Consider the following 21,512-nt stretch of genomic DNA (forward strand, 5'->3'; position numbering starts at 1 on the left):
CAGTGAGCAGGTTATTGCTAAGCAAGTGCCACTTGCCAGCACTGTTCATAACCCCTTCCATCACTTTACTGATGATGGAGAGTAGACTGATGGGGCTGTAATTGGCCGGGTTGGATTTTTTCTGTTTTTTGTGTACAGGACATACCTGGGTAATTTTCCACATAGCCGGGTAGATGCCAGTGTTGTAGCTGTACTGGAACAGCTTGGCTAGGGGTGCGGCAAGTTCTGGAGCACAAGTCTTCAGTACAATTGCTGGAATGTTGTCTGAACCCACAGCCTTTGCAGTAAACAGTGCCTTCAGCCATTTCTTGATATCATGTGGAGTGAATCGAATTGGCTGAAGACTGGCCTCTGTGATGCTGGGGACCTCTGGAGGCTGAGATCCACTCGGCACTTCTGGCTGAAGATTGTAGCAAATGCTTCAGCCTTATCTTTTGCACTGATGTGCTGGGCTCCCCCATCACTGAGGATGGGATATTTGTGGAGCCTCTTCCTCCAGTGAGTTGGTTAATCGTCCACCACCATACATGACTGGATGTAGCAGGACTGCAGAGCTTAGATCTGATCCGTTGGTGTGGGATCTCTTTGCCCTGTCAATCACATGCTGCTTATGCTGTTTGGCAAGTAGTCCTGTGTTGCAGCTTCACCAGGTTGACACCACATTTTTAGGTATGCCTGGTCCTGTTCCTGGCATGTCCTCCTGCACTCTCCACTGAACCAGGGTTGATCCCCTGGCCTGATGGTAATGGTAGAGTGGGGGATATGCCGGGCCATGAGATTACAGATTGTGTTCGAGTACAATCCTGCTGCTGCTGATGACCCACAGTGCCTCATGGATGCCCAATCTTGAGTTGCTAGGTTAGTTTAACATCTATCCCATTTAGCATGGTGGTAGTGCCACACAACACGATGGAGGGTATCCTCAATATGAAGGCGGGACTCTGTCTCCACAAGGACTGTGTGGTGGTCACTCCCACCGATACTGTCATGGACAGATGCATCTGTGGCAGGCAGGTTGGTGAGGATGAGGTCAAGTATGTTTTTCCCTCTTGTTGGTTCCCTCACCACCTGCCATAGACCCAGTCTAGTAGCTATGTCCTTTAGGACTCGGCCAGTTCGGTCAGTAGTGGTGCTACCGAGACACTCTTGGTGATGGACATTGAAGTCCCCCACCCAGAGTACATTCTGTGCCCTTACCACACTCAGTGCTTCCTCCAAGTGGTGTTCAACATGGAGGGGCACTGATTCATCAGCTGAGGGAGGGCGGTACGTGGTAAACAGCAGGAGGTTTCCTTGCCCACGTTTGACCTGATGCCATGAGACATCATGGGGTCCGGAGTTGATGTTGAGGACTCCCAGGGCAATTCTCTCCCGACTGTTTACCTCTGTGTCACCACCTCTGCTGGGCCTGTCCTGCTGGTGGGACAGGACATACCCAGGGATGGTTATGCTGGAGTCTGGGACGTTATCTGTAAGGTATGATTCTGTGAGGATGACTATGTCAGGCTGTTGCTTGACTAGTCTGTGAGACAGCTCTCCCAGTTCTGGCACTAGCCCCCGGATGTTAGTGAGGCGAAGTTTGCAGGGTTGACAGGGCTGATTTTGCCATTGTCGTTTCTGGTGCCAAGGTCGATGCCGGGTTGTCCGTCTGGTTAACGTTCCTTTTTTGAGGCTTTGCAGCGGTTTGATACAACTGAGTGGCTGGCTTGGCCATTTCAGAGGGACAGTTCAGAGGGTCTGGAGTCACATGTAGGTCAGACCGGGTAAGGACAGCAGATTTCCCTCCCTAAAGGACCCAGACGGGTTTTTATGACTTTTAATTCTAGACATTTTAACGCCAAGGGCATTACCCTGGATTACTAGTTCAGTGACAATACCATTAGGCCGGACCAGAACTGTGCCCAGTGCTTCAAGTGTGGTCTAACCAAGGGATATGGAGACCAGAACAGTGCACATGCTCCAAGTGCAGTCTAACCAAGAGGATTCCTTGCTTTGTATATTTGGTGTTGCTATTGAATGATGGCTGCTCTCAAGGGAATGTGTTTCATGTCATGTACTGACTTAATAAAGGTGTATTAACTACCTGTTTCTCCATTCCTGAGCGACAATATATAATATCTTCGATCCCTTCCCCCCACCCCACCCCCACTAGGACTATCTGTACCTTGCTTGTCCTGCTTTCCACTCTTAATGTCACCTATTATCACATTCCTTTAGATAATATCACCACGTTCAACACCTCTTTGTCCTTTCGTCTGTGACATCTTTTGGTTATCTACACCTATCACTGACCCTCTATCCAGCTCTACCTGTCCCACCCCCCCTTAAACCAGCTTATATTTCACCTCTTTTCTATTTTAACTTAGTTCTGTTGAAGAGTCATTCGGACTCGAAACGTTAACTGTTTCCCTCTCCGCAGACGCTGTCAGACCTGCTGAGTTTTTCCAGGTATTTTTATTTTTACTTTTGTTTTGGATTTCCAGCATCCGCAGTTATTTTGCTTTTATCTATAATATCTTCGAGTCAGGTTGACAGAAGGTGATATCCCACAGAAACCCAGCCCTGTTAGAATATCCATCAGGCGTTGGTTATTGTCATCGTGAGGCTCAGTAGCGCTGCCCGTGATTCTGCAGCCCTCGTACAAACCTCGGGAGCCCCAAGGGAGCGAGGGTCTCCATACCCACCCCACCCTACACCGCAGGCTGGCTGACCTTTGACCCCTTACCTGCGGAGGCTGGCTGTCCGAGAGAGGGTGACGCTGCCCCCGGTCTGAGCTCGCTGGCGGCCATGTTCACTCTCCGGCCCTGGCGGTGTGGTGTTCCGGGGTGAGGGCGGGGGGCAGGAGAGGGCGTGCTTGCGTGTTCCGAAGCTGTTGCTCCGATGGAGGGCGACCAGGGACAGGAGCTGCACGGGGGCGAGGGTGAGGCCTGAAAATCACAAGCAGGACCCTCAAAAATACAATCCGAGATCCGCCTGCATTTCTATAGCACCTATAACATCCTGAAATGCTACGTGCATACGCGACGCGAGGACCCGGGGCCACTAGAGGTATTCGGCATTAGCGGCAAAACATGAGGTCAAAGAGAAAGATTTTAAGGAGGGTCTTAAAGGAGGAGGAGAGAGAGGGACAGAGAGCAAGGCTTAGGGAGCAAATTCCAGAGCTTAGGGCCCCATCAAACACTCCCAGGACAGGTACAGCACAGGGTTAGATACAGAGTAAAGCTCCCACTACACTGCCCCATCAAACACTCACAGTACAGGCACAGCAACGGGTTAGATACAGATTAAGACCCCTCTACACTGTCCCCATCAAACACTCCCAGGACAGGTACAGCACAGGGTTAGATACAGAGTAAAGCTCCCCCTACACTGCCCCATCAAACACTCACAGTACAGGCACAGCAACGGGTTAGATACAGATTAAGACCCCTCTACACTGTCCCCATCAAACACTCCCAGGACATGTACGGCACGGGGTTAGATACAGAGTAAAGCTCCCTCTACACTGTCCCCATCAAACACTCCCAGGACAGGTACAGCATGGGGTTAGATACAGAGTAAAGCTCCCTCTAAACTGTCCCTATCAAACACTCGGAGGACAGGTACACCATGGAGTTAAATACAGAGTAAAGCTCCGTCTACACTGTCCCCATCAAACACTCCCAGGACACGTACAGCACGGCGTTAGATACAGAGTAAAGCTCCCTCTGCACCATCCCCCTCAAACACACCCAGAACAGGTACAACACAGGGGTAGATTCAGAGTAAATCTCCCTCTACACTGTCCCCATCAAACACTCCCAGGACAGGTACAGCACAGGGGTAGATACAGAGGAAAGCTCCTTCTACACTGTACCCATAAAATACTCCCAGGGAACGTACAGCATGGGGCTATTTACAGGGTAAAGCTGCCTCTACATTGTCCCTATCAAACACTCCCAGGAACGGTACAGCATGGGGTTAGATACAGAGTAAATCTCCCTCTAACTGTCCCCCATCAAACACTCCCAGGACAAGTTCAGCATGGGTTAGATACAGAGTAAAGCTCCCTCTACACAGTCCCCATCAATCAGTCCCAGGAAAGGTACAGCATGGGTTAGAAACACAGTAAACATTCCTCAACACTGTCCCCATCAAACACTCCCAGGACAGGTACAGCACGGGGTTAGATACAGAGTAAAGCTCGCTCTAACTGTCGCCATCAAACACGCCCATGACAGGTTCGGTATGGGCTTAGATACACAGAAAAGCTCCCTCTGCACCGTCCCCCTCAAACACTCCCAGAACAGGTACAACACAGGGGTAGATACAGAGTAAAGCTCCCTCTACACTGTCCCCAACAAACACTCCCAGGGCAGGTACAGAAAAGGTATAGATACAGATTAAGCTCTCTGTACATTGTCGACATCAAACACTCCCAGGACAGGTACAGCACGGGGGTAGATACAGAGTAAAGACCCCTCTACACTGTCCCCATCAAACACTCGCAGGACAGATACAGCACGGGGATAGATACAGAGTAAAGACCCCACTACACTGTACATATGAAACACTCACAGGACAGGTACAGCACAGGGGTTGATACAGAGGAAAGCTCCTTCTACACTATACTCATAAAATACTCCCAGGGAAGGTACAGCATGGGGCTATTTACAGGGTAAAGCTCCCTCTACATTGTCCCCATCAACCACTCCCAGGACAGGTACAGCACAGGGTTAGATACAGAGTAAAGACCCCTCTACACGGTCCCATTCAAACACTCCCAGGACCGGTACAGCATGGGCTTAGATACAGAGTAAAGCTCAATCTACACTGTCCCCATCAAACATTCCCAAGGCAGGTACAGCATGGTGTTAGGTACGGAGTAAAGACCCCTCTACACTGTCCCCATCAAACACTCCCAGGACAGGTACAGCACAGGGGTAGATACAGAGTAAAGCTCCCTCTACACTGTCCCCATGAAACTCTCCCAGGACAGGGACAGCACAGGGTTAGATACACATTAAGTTCCCTCTACACTGTCCCCATCGAACACTCCCAGGACAGGTACAGCACAGGGTTAGTTACAGAGTAAAGCTCCTTCTGCACAGTCCCCATCAAACATTCCCAGGATAAGTAAAGCACGGAGTTAGATAAGGAGTAAAGCTCCCTCTACACAGACCCCATCAATCAGTCCCAGAAAAGGTACAGCATGGGTTAGGTACACAGTAAACATCCCTCAACACTGTCCCCATCAAACACTCCCAGGACAGGTACAGCACAGGGTTAGATACAGAGTAAAGACCCCTCTACACGGTCCCATTCAAACACTCCCAGGACCGGTACAGCATGGGCTTAGATACAGAGTAAAGCTCAATCTACACTGTCCCCATCAAACATTCCCAAGGCAGGTACAGCATGGTGTTAGATACAGAGTAAAGACCCCTCTACACTGTCCCCATCAAACACTCCCAGGACAGGTACAGCACGGGGTTAAATACAGAGTAAAGCTCAATCTACACTGTCCCCATGAAACTCTCCCAGGACAGGGACAGCACAGGGTTAGATACACATTAAGTTCCCTCTACACTGTCCCCATCAAACACTCCCAGGACAGGTACAGCACGGGGTTAGATACAGAGTAAAGCTCCCTCTACACTGTCCCCATCAAACACTCCCAGGACAGGTACAGCACGGCGTTAGATACAGAGTAAAGCTCCCTCTACACTGTCCCTAACAAACACTCCCAGGACAGGTACAGCACGGAGTTAGATACAGATTAACCTCCCTCTACACTGTCCCCATCACACACTCACAGGAGAGGTACAGCACTGGATTAGATGCAGTGTAAAGCTCCCTCTACACTGTCCCCATCAAACACTCCCAGGACATGTACGGCACGGGGTTAGATACAGAGTAAAGCTCCCTCTACACTGTCCCCATCAAACACTCCCAGGACAGGTACAGCACGGGGTTAGATACAGAGTAAAGCTCCCTCTACACTGTCCCCATCAAACACTCCCAGGACAGGTACAGCACAGGGTTTGATACAGAGTAAAGACCCCTCTACACGGTCCCCATCAAACACTCCCAGGGCAGGTACAGCACAGGGTTAGATACAGATTAACCTCCCTCTACACTGTCCCCATCAAACAACCCCAGGAGAGGTACAGCACTGGATTAGATGCAGTGTAAAGCTCCCTCTACACAGTCCCCGTCAAACACTCCCAGGACAGGTACAGCATGGAGTTAGATACAGCGTAAAGTTCCCTCTTCACTGTACCCATCAAGTCTCCCAGGGCAGGTACAGCACGGGGTTGGATACAGAGTAAAGCTCCCTCTAACCTGTCCAAATCAAACATTCCCAGGATAAGTAAAGCACAGAGTTAGATAAGGAGTAAAGCTCCCTCTACACTGTCCCCATCAAACACTCCCAGGACAGATACAGCACGGGGTTAGATACAGAGTAAAGACCCCTCTACACTGTCCCCATCAAACACTCCCAGGACAGATACAGCACGGGGTTAGATACAGAGTAAAGACCCCTCTACACTGTCCCCATCAAACACTCCCAGGACAGGTACAGCATGGGTTTAGATACACAGTATAGCTCCTTCTACACTGTCCCCCTCAAACAATCCTAGGACAGGTACAGCACAGGGGTAGATACAGAGTAAAGCTCCTTCTACACTATCCCCATCAAACACTCCCAGGAAAGGTACAGAACAGGGGTAGATACAGAGTAAAGACCCCTCTACACTGTCCCCATCAAACACTCCCAGGACAGGTACAGCACGGGGTTAAATACAGAGTAAAGCTCAATCTACACTGTCCCCATGAAACTCTCCCAGGACAGGGACAGCACAGGGTTAGATACACATTAAGTTCCCTCTACACTGTCCCCATCAAACACTGCCAGGACAGGTACAGCACGGGGTTAGATACAGAGTAAAGCTCCCTCTACACTGTACCCATCACACAGTCCCAAGAAAGGTACAGCACGGAGTTAGATACACAGTAAAACTCCCTCTACACAGTCCCCAACAAGCACTCCCAGGACAGGTACAGCACGCGTTTAGATACAGAGTAAAGCTCCCTCTACACTGTCCCCATCAAACACTCCCAGGACAGGTACAGCACGGGGTTAGATACAGAGTAAAGCTCCCTCTACACTGTCCCCATCAAACACTCCCAGGACAGGTACAGCACGGGGTTAGATGCAGATTAACCTCCCTCTACACTGTCCCCATCAAACACTCCCAGGACAGGTACAGCATGGGTTTAGATACAGAGTAAAGCTCTCTATACACTATTCCCATCAAACACTCCCAGGACAGCTACAGCACGGGCTTAGATACAGAATAAATCTCCCTCTACACTGTCCCCCTCAAACACACCCAGAACAGGTACAGCACAGGGGACGATACAGAGTAAAAACCCTCTACACTGTCCCCATCAAACACTCCCTGGACAGGTACAGCATGGGGTTAGATACAGAGTAAATCTCCCTCTACACTGTCCCCATCAAACACTCCCAGGACAGGTACAGCACGGGGTTAGATACAGAGTAAAGCTCCCTCTACACTGTCCCCATCAAACACTCACAGTACAGGCACAGCAAGGGGTTAGATACAGATTAAGCTCCTTCTACATTGTCGCCATCAAACACTCCCAGGGCAGGTACAGCATGGGTTAGATACACAGTAAAGCTCCCTCTACACAGTCCCCATCAAACAGTCCCAGGACAGGTAGAGCACAGGGTTAGATACAGAGTAAAGACCCCTCTACACTGTCCCCATCAAACACTCCCAGGACAGGTACAGCATGGGCTTAGATACAGAGTAAAGCTCAATCTGCACTGTCCCCATCAAACATTCCCAAGGCAGGTACAGTATGGGGTTAGATACCGAGTAAAGACCCCTCTACACTGTCCCCATCAAACACTCCCAGGACAGGTACAGCACAGGGGACGATACAGAGTAAAAACCCTCTACACTGTCCCCATCAAACACTCCCAGGACAGTTACAGCACGGGGTTAGATACAGAGTAAAGCTCCCTCTACACTGTCCCCATCAAACACTCCCAGGACAGGTACAGCACGGGGTTAGATGCAGATTAACCTCCCTCTACACTGTCCCCATCAAACACTCCCAGGAGAGGTACAGCACTGGATTAGATACAGTGTAAAGCTCCCTCTACACAGTCCCCGTCAAACACTCCCAGGACAGGTACAGCATGGGTTTAGATACAGAGTAAAGCTCTCTATACACTATTCCCATCAAACACTCCCAGTACAGCTACAGCATGGGCTTAGATACAGAATAAATCTCCCTCTACACTGTCCCCCTCAAACACACCCAGAACAGGTACAGCACAGGGGAAGATACAGAGTAAAAACCCTCTACACTGTCCCCATCAAACACTCCCAGGACAGGTACAGCATGGGCTTAGATACAGAGTAAAGACCCCTCTACACTGTCCCCATCAAACATTCCCAGGTCAGGTACAGCATGCGGTTAGATACACAGTAAATATCCCTCAACACTGTCCCCATCAAACAGTCCCACGACAGGTACAGCACAGGGTTAGATACAGAGTAAAGACCCCTCTACACGGTCCCATTCAAACACTCCCAGGACCGGTACAGCACAGGGTTAGATACAGAGTAAAGCTCCTTCTACACTGTCCCCATCAAACTCTCCCAGGACAGCTACAGCACAGGGTTAGATTGAATGGCTACACAGTTGATGACACTTGGAGGGTTCATTCTCCTGTAACCTTTGCCCTCTCCGCTTTTGTGCTCCTTTGGGATTCCCGCATTTTCCCTCTCTGTCCACTTACCTTTCTCATGCAGGGAGATGGGTCTTTCCGAATCCTTGTTCCTGGGACACTGAGGCCGCCTCCGTGGTAAAGTTCCAAAACTATTCCCGTAAAGAGAGGGATCCTGTGGAGGGAGAGGCGAGGGGGAGTCAAATCATCACATTGTCAGTCTGGTGAATACTCATGGGGTCGTCGGGGAGAGAGAGTGGGGGCGCGGAGTGAGCAAGGGGGGATAGAGCGAGGGGGTGTGAGTGAGGGGGGAGAGATCAAGGGCGGATGGGTGAAGAGAGCAAGGGGGGAGGGGGGAGAGAGAGAGAGGGGGTGGGGGGGGGAGAGGAGGTAGGGGGAGAGAGAGGTGGGAGGGTGAGAGAGAGAGAGTGGTGAGGGGAGAGCGAGAGGGGCGAAGAGAAGGGGGAGAGGGGGAGAGCACGAGGGGGGGGAAGAGAGAGGAGGGAGAGGGGGGGTGAGAGAGGAGGGGGGAGAGAGGTGGGGAGAGAGAGGGTGAGAGGGGAGAGAGAGAGGGGGGAGGGGGAGAGAGAGATTCGGAGGGGGTGAGAGGGTGGAGGGGGGTGAGAGAGAGGGAGAGTGAGGGGGAGGGGCAGGGAGGGAGGAGGGGGAGGTGGGAGAGGGATGATAGAGCGAGATAGCGGCGTGAGGGAGATCGGAGGAGAGAAGGGGAGAGAGGAGTTGGTGAGGGAGACTGATGCGGAGGGTAGTTGCAGAAAAAGCGAGGGAGAGGGGGACGGGAAGGGAGGGGGGAGGTGCTGGGGGAGGGTGAAGGTGGCGGGGTGAGGTGGAGAGTGGGGGGAGGGGAGAGGAGAGGCAAGGTCGAGGGAGTGGGTAAGGGGGAAGAGAGAGATGGCAAAGGGGAATTGGGAAAGGATGAAGGGGAGAGAGAGGGGGTGAGGGAGTGAGAATGTGTGGCGCAGGGCGGGCGAGGGGCAGGGAGGGAGGAGGGTGCGAGGGGGAGGGAGGGAGGGGGAGGGTGGGGGAAGGAGGGATTGAGGCGGAGGGAGGGAATGAGAGGGTGGGAGGGCAGGCGAGGGGGAGGGAGGGAGGGCGAGGGTGGACGAGGGTGGGAGGGAGGGAGGGTGAGGAGGGAGGGCACAGCAAGGACGCAGGGAGTGGGTGAAGGAAGTGGGCCATCGGGGTGTGGCTGGGGGGAGATGCTGGGACGTACTCACCCTGAGGAAAGCGTTGCTTGCAGAGATCTGGGTAAGAGAGAGCACACATGGTGTGGAGCCGCAGAGGTCACAGCATGGCCTGGCCGCTAACACCTGTCCTGTCTTCCTCACAAAATCCAGAGCCTGACAAAACAGACAGCAATGGGCCAAAGTTCCAGCTCCGACCCTGCCCAATCCCCCAAGCCGGCCTAGAAACTCCACCGACAGAGCAGCCTCTGAAAATTAACCCTGAGCCACAGCAGATAATAGGTACAGGGGACCGAAGAGCTCACTCTATGATGGGCGTCTTAAAGGAGGAGAGAGAGAGAGATAGAGGTGGAGAGGTTGAGGGAGGGATTCCAGACATTAGGGCCCCCCAGGCAGCTGAAGGCACGGCCGCCAATGGTGGAGCGATGGGAATCGGGGGATGGTCAAGTGGCCGGAATTGGAGGAGCGCAGAGATCTCGGAGGGTTGTAGGGGCTGGAGGAGGTTACAGAGATAGGGAGGGTTGTAGGGGCTGGAGGAGGTTACAGAGATAGGGAGGGGTGTAGGGGCTGGAGGAGGTTACAGAGATAGGGAGGGGTGTAGGGGCTGGAGGAGGTTACAGTGATAGGGAGGGTTGTAGGAGCTGGAGGAGGTTACAGAGATAGGGAGGGCTGTAGGGGCTGGAGGAGGTTACAGTGATAGGTAGGGTTGTAAGGGCTGGAGGATGTTTCAGAGATAGGGAGGGTTGTAGGGGGAGGAGGTTACAGTGATAGGAAGGGTTGTAAGGGCTGGAGGAGGTTACAGAGATAGGGAGGGTTGTAGGGGCTGGAGGAGGTTACAGATATAGGGAGGGTTGTAGGGGCTGGAGGAGGTTACAGAGATAGGGAGGGGTGTAGGGGCTGGAGGATGTTACAGTGATAGGGAGGGTTGTAGGAGCTGGAGGAGGTTACAGAGATAGGGAGGGTTGTAGGGGCTGGAGGAGGTTACAGAGATAGGGAGGGTTGTAGGGGCTGGAGGAGGTTACAGAGATAGGGAGGGGTGTAGGGGCTGGAGGAGGTTACAGTGATAGGGAGGGTTGTAGGAGCTGGAGGAGGTTACAGAGATAGGGAGGGTTGTAGGGGCTGGAGGAGGTTACAGAGATAGGGAGGGCTGTAGGGGCTGGAGGAGGTTACAGTGATAGGGAGGGTTGTAGGAGCTGGAGGAGGTTACAGAGATAGGGAGGGTTGTAGGGGCTGGAGGAGGTTACAGAGATAGGGAGGGCTGTAGGGGCTGGAGGAGGTTACAGTGATAGGTAGGGTTGTAAGGGCTGGAGGATGTTACAGAGATAGGGAGGGTTGTAGGGGGAGGAGGTTACAGTGATAGGAAGGGTTGTAAGGGCTGGAGGAGGTTACAGAGATAGGGAGGGTTGTAGGGGCTGGAGGATGTTACAGTGATAGGGAGGGTTGTAGGGGCTGGAGGAGGTTACAGTGATAGGGAGGGTTGTAGGGGCTGGAGGAAGTTACAGAGATAGGGAGGGTTGTAGGAGCTGGAGGAGGTTACAGTGATAGGGAGGGTTGTAGGGGCTGGAGGAGGTTACAGAGATAGGGAATGTTGTAGGGGCTGGAGGAGGTTACAGTGATAGGGAGGGTTGTAGGGGCTGGAGGAGGTTACAGTGATAGGGAGGGTTGTAGGGGCTGGAGGAGGTTACAGAGATAGGGAGGGTTGTAGGGACTGGAGGAGGTTACAGAGATAGGGAGGGTTGTAGGGGTTGGAGGAGGTTACAGAGATAGGGAGGGTTGTAGGGGCTGGAGGAGGTTACAGTGATAGGGAGGGTTGTAGGGGCTGGAGGAGGTTACAGAGGTAGGGAGGGTTGTAGGGGCTGGAGGAGGTTACAGAGATAGGGAGGGTTTGTAGGGGCTGGAGGAGGTTACAGAGATAGGGAGGGTTGTAGGGGCTGGAGGAAGTTACAGAGGTAGGGAGGGTTGTAGGGGCTGGAGGAGGTTACAGAGATAGGGAGGGTTGTAGGGGCTGGAGGAGGTTACCGAGATAGGGAGGGTTGTAGGGACTGGAGGAGGTTACAGAGATAGGGAGGATTGTAGGGGTTGGAGGAGGTTACAGAGATAGGGAGGGTTGTAGGGGCTGGAGGAGGTTACAGAGATAAGGAAGGTTGTAGGGGCTGGAGGAGGTTACAGAGATAGGGAGGATTGTAGGGATTGGAGGAGGTTACAGAGATAGGGAGAGTTGTAGAGGCTGGAGGAGGTTACAGAGATAGGGAGGGTTGTAGGGGCTGGAGGAGGTTACAGAGATAGGGAGGGTTGTAGGGGCTGGAGGAGGTTACAGAGATAGGGAGGGTTGTAGGGGCTGGAGGAGGTTACAGAGATAGGGAGGGTTATAGGGGCTGGAGGAGGTTACAGAGATAGGGAGGGTTGTAGGGGCTGGAGGAGGTTACAGAGATAGGGAATGTTGTAGGGGCTGGAGGAGGTTACAGAGATAGGGCGGGTTGTAGGGGTGGAGGAGGTTACAGGGATAGGGAGGGTTGTAGGGGCTGGAGGAGGTTACAGAGATAGGGAGGGTTATAGGGGCTGGAGGAGGTTACAGAGATAGGGAGGGTTGTAGGGGCTGGAGGAGGTTACAGAGATAGGGAATGTTGTAGGGGCTGGAGGAGGTTACAGAGATAGGGAGGGTTATAGGGGCTGGAGGAGGTTACAGATATAGGGAGGGTTGTAGGGGCTGGAGGAGGTTACAGAGATAGGGAATGTTGTAGGGGCTGGAGGAGGTTACAGAGATAGGGAATGTTGTAGGGGCTGGAGGAGGTTACAGAGATAGGGAGGGTTGTAGGGGCTGGAGGAGGTTACAGAGATAGGGAATGTTGTAGGGGCTGGAGGAGGTTACAGAGATAGGGAGGGGTATTTGAAAGCAAGGAGGAGAACATTAACATGGAGGTGTTGCTGGACTGGGAGACTGTGTAGGTCAGCAGACGACAGGGGTGATGGGTGTGGGTTAGGACACGAGGGTACCAATATCATGAGCAGAATTGGAGAACATTCTCACCCATCACCACCTCCCCTTTCGTTTGGGGCATCAGGAGTTAAGCGTTCACGCATGGCGAGAGTGGAGGGGGTACATCCCCATATTCCCCTCCCTCTTGTCCCACAAAGACTGTCTCAGTGATCCCAAGGAATCAGAGATGCTCCCGTTACCTGCTTCATCCTCTCGTTTCCATTCGGGAACATTCCGGAACGACCTCCTGCGGAATTCAACTTGCCCAAAGAGCAAACCGTTCCTTCTTCCTGTAGTTAAAAAGGGGCAGATGAAGGAGGGAAGGCCAGGCTGAGATTGGACAGAGATATTTAAAATCACCAAGGGTTCCAGATTGACTGAAACATCGATCAGAGACTCTCCCGGCACAAGAGACCACCATTGGGCCCATCAGGCCTGTGCTGGCTCTTTGAATGATCTATTCAATTAGTCCCCACTCTGCACCCCCCTCGCTCTTTCCCCCATATCCCTGCAAATTTTCCCCCTTCCAGTATTTCTCCAATTCCCCCCCTTTTGAAAGTTCCTATTGAATCTGCTTCCACCGCCCTTTCAGGCAGCGCCTTCCAGATCACAACAACTCGCTGTGTCAAAATAAAATTCCCCTCATCTCCCCCTCTGGGTCTTTTCCCGATTCTCTTCAATCTGAGTCCCTCTGGTTACCGACCCTCCTGCCGCTGGAAACAGTTTCTCCTCATTGACTCTATCCAAACCCCTCATGATCCCAAACACCTCGATTCAATCTGTCCCTTATCCATCTCTGCTCTGAAGAGAACAATATGGGAGGCGATGGAGTCGTGGTATTGTCACTGGACTAGTGAATGACCCAGGGTAATGCTCCAGAGACCCAGGTTCAAATCCCAGCGTGGTAGGTGGTGAAATTTGAATCCCATAAATATCTAGAACTAAAAGTCTATAACAATGATCATGGAACCATCGTCGATTGTTGTAAAAACCCATCTGGTTCACTAATGTCCTTTAGGGAAGGGAAACCAGACCCACACCAATGTGGTAGACTCCAAAAAGCCCTCTGGTATCCATTGTTCAGGATGTGAGTGTAGCTGGCCCCTCGAGTCTGTTACACAGGAACAGGAGGAGGCCCATTCAGCCCCTTGAGCCTGTTACTCAGGAACAGGAGGAGGCTCATTCAGCCCCTCGAGCCTGTTACACAGGAACAGGAGGAGGCCCCATTCAGCCCCTTGAGCCTGTTGCACAGGAACAGGAGGAGGCCCATTCAGCCCCCTGGAGCCTGTTACACAGGAACAGGAGGAGGCCCATTCAGCCCCCTGGAGCCTGTTACACAGAAACAGGAGGAGGCCCGTTCAGCCCCTCGAGCCTGTTACACAGGAACAGGAGGAGGCCCCATTCAGCCCCTTGAGCCTGTTACACAGGAACAGGAGGAGGCCCATTCAGCCCCCTCAAGCCTGTTACACAGGGACAGGAGGAGGCCCATTCAGCCCCCTCAAGCCTGTTACACAGGAACAGGAGGAGGTCATTCAGCCCCTCGAGCCTGTTCCTCCATTCTGTGAAATCCTGGCTGATCCGTGACCTAACTCCACATACCCGCCTTTGCCCCGTATCCCTTAATCCCTTTGGATAACAAAAATCTATCAATCTCTCCAATTTAAAATGAACATTTGCCGTTTGGGGAAGAGAATTCCAAACTTTCCCCACCCTTTGTGTGTAGAAATGTTTCCTCATTTCACTCCTGAAATGTCGGCCTCTCATTTTTAGGCTCTGCCCCCAAATCCCAGAATCCCCCCCAACCAGGGGAAATAGTTTCTCTCTATCGACCCTGCTCTGTCCCCCTTAATATCTTCAAAACTTTGATCAAATCCCCCCCTTTAACCCTCTAAATTCCAGGGTAATACAAGCCGAGTTTGTGTTTAATCTCTCCTCGTAATTTAACCCTGGAAATTGGTTCATCCCTGAGAACGCCAACGTCACTGTTGTCCATGGGTCCCCCAGTCCTCTAGGGCAGGGGGGGAGGAAGGGCGATGGTGGTGGAAGGATGGGGCGGGGTTCAAGGGTTGGGGGCGGTCAAGGCGGGGGTCATCTCACCGAACTGAAGGCCGTGAGTGCCTCTTCCCAGCGCTGAGTCAGCCGCCAACTCTCGCTCTGGGCCTGCTCCTTAATCTGGGCCGTCTGCTCCTCTAGCCGCCTCACTCGCTCCTGCCAACACAAGGAAGGAAGATGCTCCATTTACCGGTGGGCTTCTATAGTCACCACCCCCTCCCCCCACCGCACCCAGCCCGCCTCAACCCCCCCCAAAGGGCAAGGGGCAAAGGTCAGAAGGCCTTTGTTAAAGGCATCACCTCTCAGCCCTCACCCCACCCCTTCATGACCAACCAGCCCTCACGTACGCCTTGGAGCACCCCCATTCCTGGGACTACCCTAGGGCGTCTCTTCCGCACCTTCTCCAAGGCTTTGACGTTCCCCCGATAATGGCGGCCACGGTTCTCCAGTTGAGGCCTAACTCGGCACTTGTAAAGGGCTCAGCAAGAACCTCCTGGCCTGCGCGCTCGAGGCCTCCACGAATGCAGCCCAAGGAGCCCCCTTACGTGTTAGACAGCGCTCGCAAACCGTCCCGCTGTTCTCACACCCACCTTCCTGTCGGCCTGTTGTCTCCTGCTCTGCGTCAGGTCACGGTTGAGTCGCAGGCTCTGTGTCTCCCTCTCCTCCTCCAGACTGCTCACCTTCTCCAGCCACTGAAACTCCAGGTCCTCAAAACTCCTCTGGGCCAAATCCAGAGTTTCCATCTCCTACACAGAAAGAGCCCAGCCAGAGAAGGGTTAACGCCGCCAGCAATCCAACTCAAAAAGCACTGGGTTAAACCCGTTCAACCTGCCGAGCACCTTTGGTTAGGCCACACTCGGAGCATTGTGCACAGTCCTGGTCTCCATATCCCCTGGTTAGACCACACCTGGAGCACTGTGCACAGTTCCAGTCTCCATATCCCCTGGTTAGACCACACTTGGAGCACTGTGCACAGTCCTGGTCTCCATATCCCCTGGTTAGACCACACTTGGAGCACTGTGCACAGTTCCAGTCTCCGTATTCCTTGGTTAGACCACACTTAGAGCACTGTGCACAGTTCCAGTCTCCGTATCCCTTGGTTAGACCACACTTGGAGCACTGTACACAGTTCCAGTCTCCGTATCCCTTGGTTAGACCACACTGGGAGTACTGTGCACAGTTCCAGTCTCCATATTATAGAAAGGATACAGAGGCAATGGAGAAGGTGCAAAACAAGATTCACAAGGATGATACCAGATCTGAGAGGTTATAACTATCAGAAAAGGCTGAACAGGCTGGGGCTCTTTTGTCTAGAATAGAGAAGGCTGAGGGGTGACCTGATCGAGGTCTTTAAAATGATGAAAGGGTTTCGATAGGGTAGACATAGAGAAGACGTTTCCACTTGTCGGGGAGAGACCAGGACTAGCGGCCATTGATATAAGATCATCACTAATAAATCCAATGGGGAATTCAGGAGAAACCTCTTCACCCAGAGAGTGGGGGAGAATGTGGGACTCGTTCCCACAGGGAGTGGTGGAGGTGAATAGTGTCGATGTATTTAAGGGGGGAAGCTGGATAAACACATGAGGGAGAGAGGATGAGAAGGATAGGGTGAGCGGGTGAGGTGGAGAGGGGGTGGGAGGAGGCTCGTGTGGAGCAGGAACGCCAGCACGGAGCAGAGGGCCGAATGGCCTGTTTCTGTGGTGGAAATTCTATGTAATTCGTCATATTTAACGTAATAATTCTACCTAACCCATGGGGGGAGTGGAAGGAGTTTAGAAGCTGGAACATGCTCACCTCTTGCAGTCGCTCCCTCAGCTGCTCCTTGGCAGATTCTGGCTGATCCTCAAACCGTCGCTGTGAAGCTCGGAGGCGAATTCGGGCCTCCTCCATCTTCTGTCTCGCGCTCTCCACCTTTGCCTTTTCCTGCAAAGTGGAATTGAACGTAAATGAAAGGTAAGGGAAAGCCCTTAGTGGGGTGGTGAACTTTCACCCCCAGTTGCCCTTTAACCACCACCCCCTCCCCACCTCCTCCCCTCCGCCCTCCTCTCAATCCCTGGAAGCGGAAGGTCAAAGTTCAACCCAGGCCTTTCGGCCTGCATGACCAGAGGGCTTGTGAGGGAAGGACAGGGCGCTAGGCCGCAAACCCCTCCGCCCGCTCCCTGATGGGAGATCCCAGAGATTGCCGGAGTGCAACGGACTGTGCCATCTACCAGTTTTAGGTAGGCAAAGGTGGTGGGGGGGGTGGTACGGCCTAGTCAGGCTAAACGTGCGCAGACTGCGCTGTCCATTATCCAATTCAGCTCCAAGAAATGCACAAAAATAAAAAAAAAATAATAAAAAAATTGAAGAATTCTTTGTGGCCAGGAAAAGGAAACTGTGGCCAGTTGAGAGATGTAGGAGCTCAAAGTATGCAAGTCACGAGCTACCACTGACCACGGACAAAAAGTTATTCCAAAAAAGCAATTGGATAAAGTTGGCCTTTATCTCAATGGAACTGGGTTCCAAAGGGATGGGAGCGATGCTTCGGTTCACACGAAGCTCTGCTTAGCACCCCACCCGCCCCCCCCCCCCACCCCTCCCACCACCAACCCCCCCACCCCCACCCCACCCGCCCGCCCCCGCCCCCCGCGCCACCCCCCCCCCCCCCCCCCCCCCCCCCCACCCCCCAACCCCCCAACCCCAAACCAGTCTGGAGACACTGGGATCAGTCCTGGGCCTCGCACCTCAGGAGGGAGACGCTGGACTCGGAGGGGGTGCAGCGCAGAGTCACCAGAACGATCCCCGGGGCTGAAAGGGTTAAACTCCGAGGGCAGGTTACACAGGCCAGGCTTGTGTCCCCTCGGGGGCAGAAGGTTAAGGGGTGGTCTAACCGAGGGGTTGAAGATGATTAAAGAATTTGACACGGGCGGCGGAGAGAAACTGTTTCCTCTGATTTGGAGGCATTGGAAGGGGAGGGTGTGGGGAGGGGAAAGGGGGGGGGGGGGGGTGGGGTTGTCCAGAACGAGGGCTAAAATTGGAGCCAGGCCGTTCAGGGGGTGATGTCAGGAAGCATTTCTTCACACAAAGGGGGGGCGGGGTGGAAATCTGGAACTCTCTCTCCCCCACCAGGGAGGGGGTCAATTGAAAAATTTTAAAACTGAGATTGATGGATTTGTATTGGGTTGGGGGGGGGGTTAAGGGTTACGGAACCGAGGTGGGTAGATGGAGATAAGATACAGATCAACCATGATCTGATTGAATGGTGGGACAGGATCAAAGGGCTGAATGGGCCTCCTCCTGTTCCTGTGTAACAGGCTCCAGGGGGCTGAATGGGGCCTCCTCCTGTTCCTGTGTAACAGGCTCCAGGGGGCTGAATGGGCCTCCTCCTGTTCCTGTGTAACAGGCTCCAGGGGGCTGAATGGGCCTCCTCCTGTTCCTGTGTAACAGGCTCCAGGGGGCTGAATGGGGCCTCCTCCTGTTCCTGTGTAACAGGCTCCAGGGGGCTGAATGGGCCTCCTCCTGTTCCTGTGTAACAGGCTCCAGGGGGCTGAATGGGCCTCCTCCTGTTCCTGTGTAACAGGCTCCAGGGGGCTGAATGGGCCTCCTCCTGTTCCTGTGTAACAGGCTCCAGGGGGCTGAATGGGCCTCCTCCTGTTCCTGTGTAACAGGCTCGAGGGGCTGAATGGCCTCCTCCTGTTCCTGTGTAACAGGCTCGAGGGGGCTGAATGGGCCTCCTCCTGTTCCTGTGTAACAGGCTCGAGGGGGCTGAATGGGCCTCCTCCTGTTCCTGTGTAACAGGCTCGAGGGGGCTGAATGGGCCTCCTCCTGTTCCTGTGTAACAGGCTCCAGGGGGCTGAATGGGCCTCCTCCTGTTCCTGTGTAACAGGCTCCAGGGGGCTGAATGGGCCTCCTCCTGTTCCTGTGTAACAGGCTCCAGGGGGCTGAATGGGCCTCCTCCTGTTCCTGTGTAACAGGCTCCAGGGGGCTGAATGGGCCTCCTCCTGTTCCTGTGTAACAGGCTCCAGGGGGCTGAATGGGCCTCCTCCTGTTCCTGTGTAACAGGCTCGAGGGGGCTGAATGGGCCTCCTCCTGTTCCTGTGTAACAGGCTCGAGGGGGCTGAATGGGCCTCCTCCTGTTCCTGTGTAACAGGCTCCAGGGGGCTGAATGGGGCCTCCTCCTGTTCCTGTGTAACAGGCTCCAGGGGGCTGAATGGGGCCTCCTCCTGTTCCTGTGTAACAGGCTCCAGGGGGCTGAATGGGCCTCCTCCTGTTCCTGTGTAACAGGCTCCAGGGGGCTGAATGGGCCTCCTCCTGTTCCTGAGTAACAGGCTCGAGGGGGCTGAATGGGCCTCCTCCTGTTCCTGTGTAACAGGCTCGAGGGGCCGAATGGACCTCCTGCTGTTTAACAGGAGTAAATACAACGAGGCAGTAACTCAAAGAGCTAACTTGGCAAATAACCATTCTAACAATGTCAACTGATATTTCTCCCACATTTATAAAGGCTGTAGGTATAGGAAGCAATTTATACAAGAACAGCTGATAAGTTCCTTCCAGAGCCAGCACAGACACATGCTGAATGGCCTCTTCAGCTCTCTGACAACAACTCATTGTGAGCTGCCCACTGGGTCTGCAATACTTTGAGCTGCCACAGGAATGCAGTGTGGCAGTACCCGGGTAGGCCACCAGATGGCGAGGGACGATCATTGAACACAGAGCAGGTCGCACAAGACGAAATATCAGTTCTTGCCAAGCACATAAAACTATAGAAGCCCTTTCCGGATGTTGAATTGGCAGAAACTGCTTTAAAGCAGAATCCAGATCACTGAGCAAAGGAGCAAAAATATATCATCCATTTACAGAGGTGTTTATAATAGGAAGATAAACTCCCTCTACACTGTCCCCATCAAACTCTCCCAGGACTGGCACAGCACGGGGTTAGATGCAGAGTAAAGCCCCCTCTACACTGTCCCCATCAAACACTCCCAGGACAGGTACAGCACGGGGTTAGATGCAGAGTAAAGCTCCCTCTACACTGTCCCCATCAGACACCCCAGAAAACAGCCAAGCCTCTAGAGATTAGTGAGTGAGGGAAGATGGGGAAAGTGGGAGAGAAATTCTCCCTTTTCCCTGGATATTCCTACCTTGTTTTTCTCGGCCTGCAGTTTCTGGCTGAGGCCTGCAATGTGGGTATGAAGCTCCTGCTCGATCTGCTGCTCTCTCTCCAGCTCCTTCCGCTCAGCCTCGAGCTCGCCCTGGACAAGAGCGAGTTCCATCTCCATCTGGTGGTAAAAAGCTGGTGATGACTGATGGGTGCCTTTAAATCAGAGCTACAGCTCTGAACTGACCCAACGATTAACCCCCTACCCACTACCAGACACGACTCCCACCCCTCACTCACCTCAGACTCCTCATCCCTACCCGAACAGAAATCTCTCTCCGCACTGTCAGAGGGTCAGTACTGAGGGAGTGCTGCACTGTCGGAGGGTCAATACTGAGGGAATACTGCACTGTCAGAGTGTCAGTACTGAGGGAGTGCTGCACTGTCGCAGGGTCAGTACTGAGGGAGTGTTGCACTGTCGGAGGGTCAGTACTGAGGGAGTGCTGCACTGTCAGAGGGTCAGTACTGAGGGAGTGCTGCACTGTCAGAGGGTCAATACTGAGGGAATACTGCACTGTCAGAGTGTCAGTACTGAGGGAGTGCTGCACTGTCGCAGGGTCAGTACTGAGGGAGTGTTGCACTGTCGGAGGGTCAGTACTGAGAGAGTGCTGCACTGTCGGAGGGTCAGTACTGAGGGAGTGCTGCACTGTCAGAAGGTCAGTACTGAGGGAGTGCTGCACTGTCAGAGTGTCAGTACTGAGGGAGTGCTGTCCTGTCGGAGGGTCAGTCTGAGGGAACGTGGCACTGTCGGAGGGTCAGTACTGAGGGAGTGCTGCACTGTCAGAGGGTCAGTACTGAGGGAGTGAGGCACTGTCGGAGGGTCAGTACTGAGGGAGTGTTGCACTGTCGGAGGGTCAGTACTGAGGGAGTGCTGCACTGTCAGCGGGTCAGTACTGAGGGAGTGCTGCACTATCAGAGGGTCAGTACTGAGGGAGAGCTGTCCTGTCGGAGGGTCAGTCTGAGGGAGTGCTTCACTGTCGGAGGGTCAGTCTGAGGGAGCGCGGCACTGTCGGAGGGTCAGTACTGAGGGAGTGCTGCACTGTCAGAAGGTCAGTACTGAGGGAGTGCTGCACTGTCAGATGGTCAGTACTGAGAGAGTGCTGCATTATCAGAGTGTCAGTACTGAGGGAGTGCTGTCCTGTCGGAGGGTCAGTCTGAGGGAGCATGGCACTGTCCGAGGGTCAGTACTGAGGGAGAGCTGCACTGTCAGAGGGTCAGTACTGAGAGACTGCTGCACTGTGAAAGGATCAGTTTGAGAGAGAAGGTTACCCGGACTAATACCAGGAATTGGGTGGGTTGTTTTATGAGGAAACGTTGGGCAAGTTAGGCCTGTATCCACTGGAGTTTAGAAGTGAAAGAGGCAACTGGATCGAAACCTTTAAGATCCTGAGG

General features: G+C 53.3%; 1 protein-coding gene across 5 annotated transcripts in view; it reads right to left on the reverse strand.

Moving 5' to 3' along the window:
• Positions 1-21,512, reverse strand: part of LOC121271067 (pleckstrin homology-like domain family B member 2) — a 67,164-nt gene that overhangs the window by 17,230 nt on the left and 28,422 nt on the right. For 2 of the 5 annotated variants that reach the window (XM_041176772.1, XM_041176771.1), the window contains exons 4-11: positions 20,104-20,241; positions 16,778-16,906; positions 15,571-15,726; positions 15,026-15,136; positions 13,129-13,218; positions 9,985-10,107; positions 8,822-8,924; positions 2,726-2,927 (exon numbers count right to left, since the gene is read on the reverse strand). In XM_041176772.1, the coding sequence (XP_041032706.1) occupies positions 2,726-2,927; positions 8,822-8,924; positions 9,985-10,107; positions 13,129-13,218; positions 15,026-15,136; positions 15,571-15,726; positions 16,778-16,906; positions 20,104-20,241 (1,052 nt within the window). The remainder of the gene's footprint in view (positions 1-2,725; positions 2,928-8,821; positions 8,925-9,984; positions 10,108-13,128; positions 13,219-15,025; positions 15,137-15,570; positions 15,727-16,777; positions 16,907-20,103; positions 20,242-21,512) is intronic. The other 3 variants (XM_041176773.1, XM_041176774.1, XM_041176775.1) reach the window with 3 other exon arrangements.

This window comes from Carcharodon carcharias, chromosome 29 (genome assembly GCF_017639515.1).
Source record: "Carcharodon carcharias isolate sCarCar2 chromosome 29, sCarCar2.pri, whole genome shotgun sequence".
In the NCBI taxonomy this organism is placed as follows: domain Eukaryota; kingdom Metazoa; phylum Chordata; class Chondrichthyes; order Lamniformes; family Lamnidae; genus Carcharodon; species Carcharodon carcharias.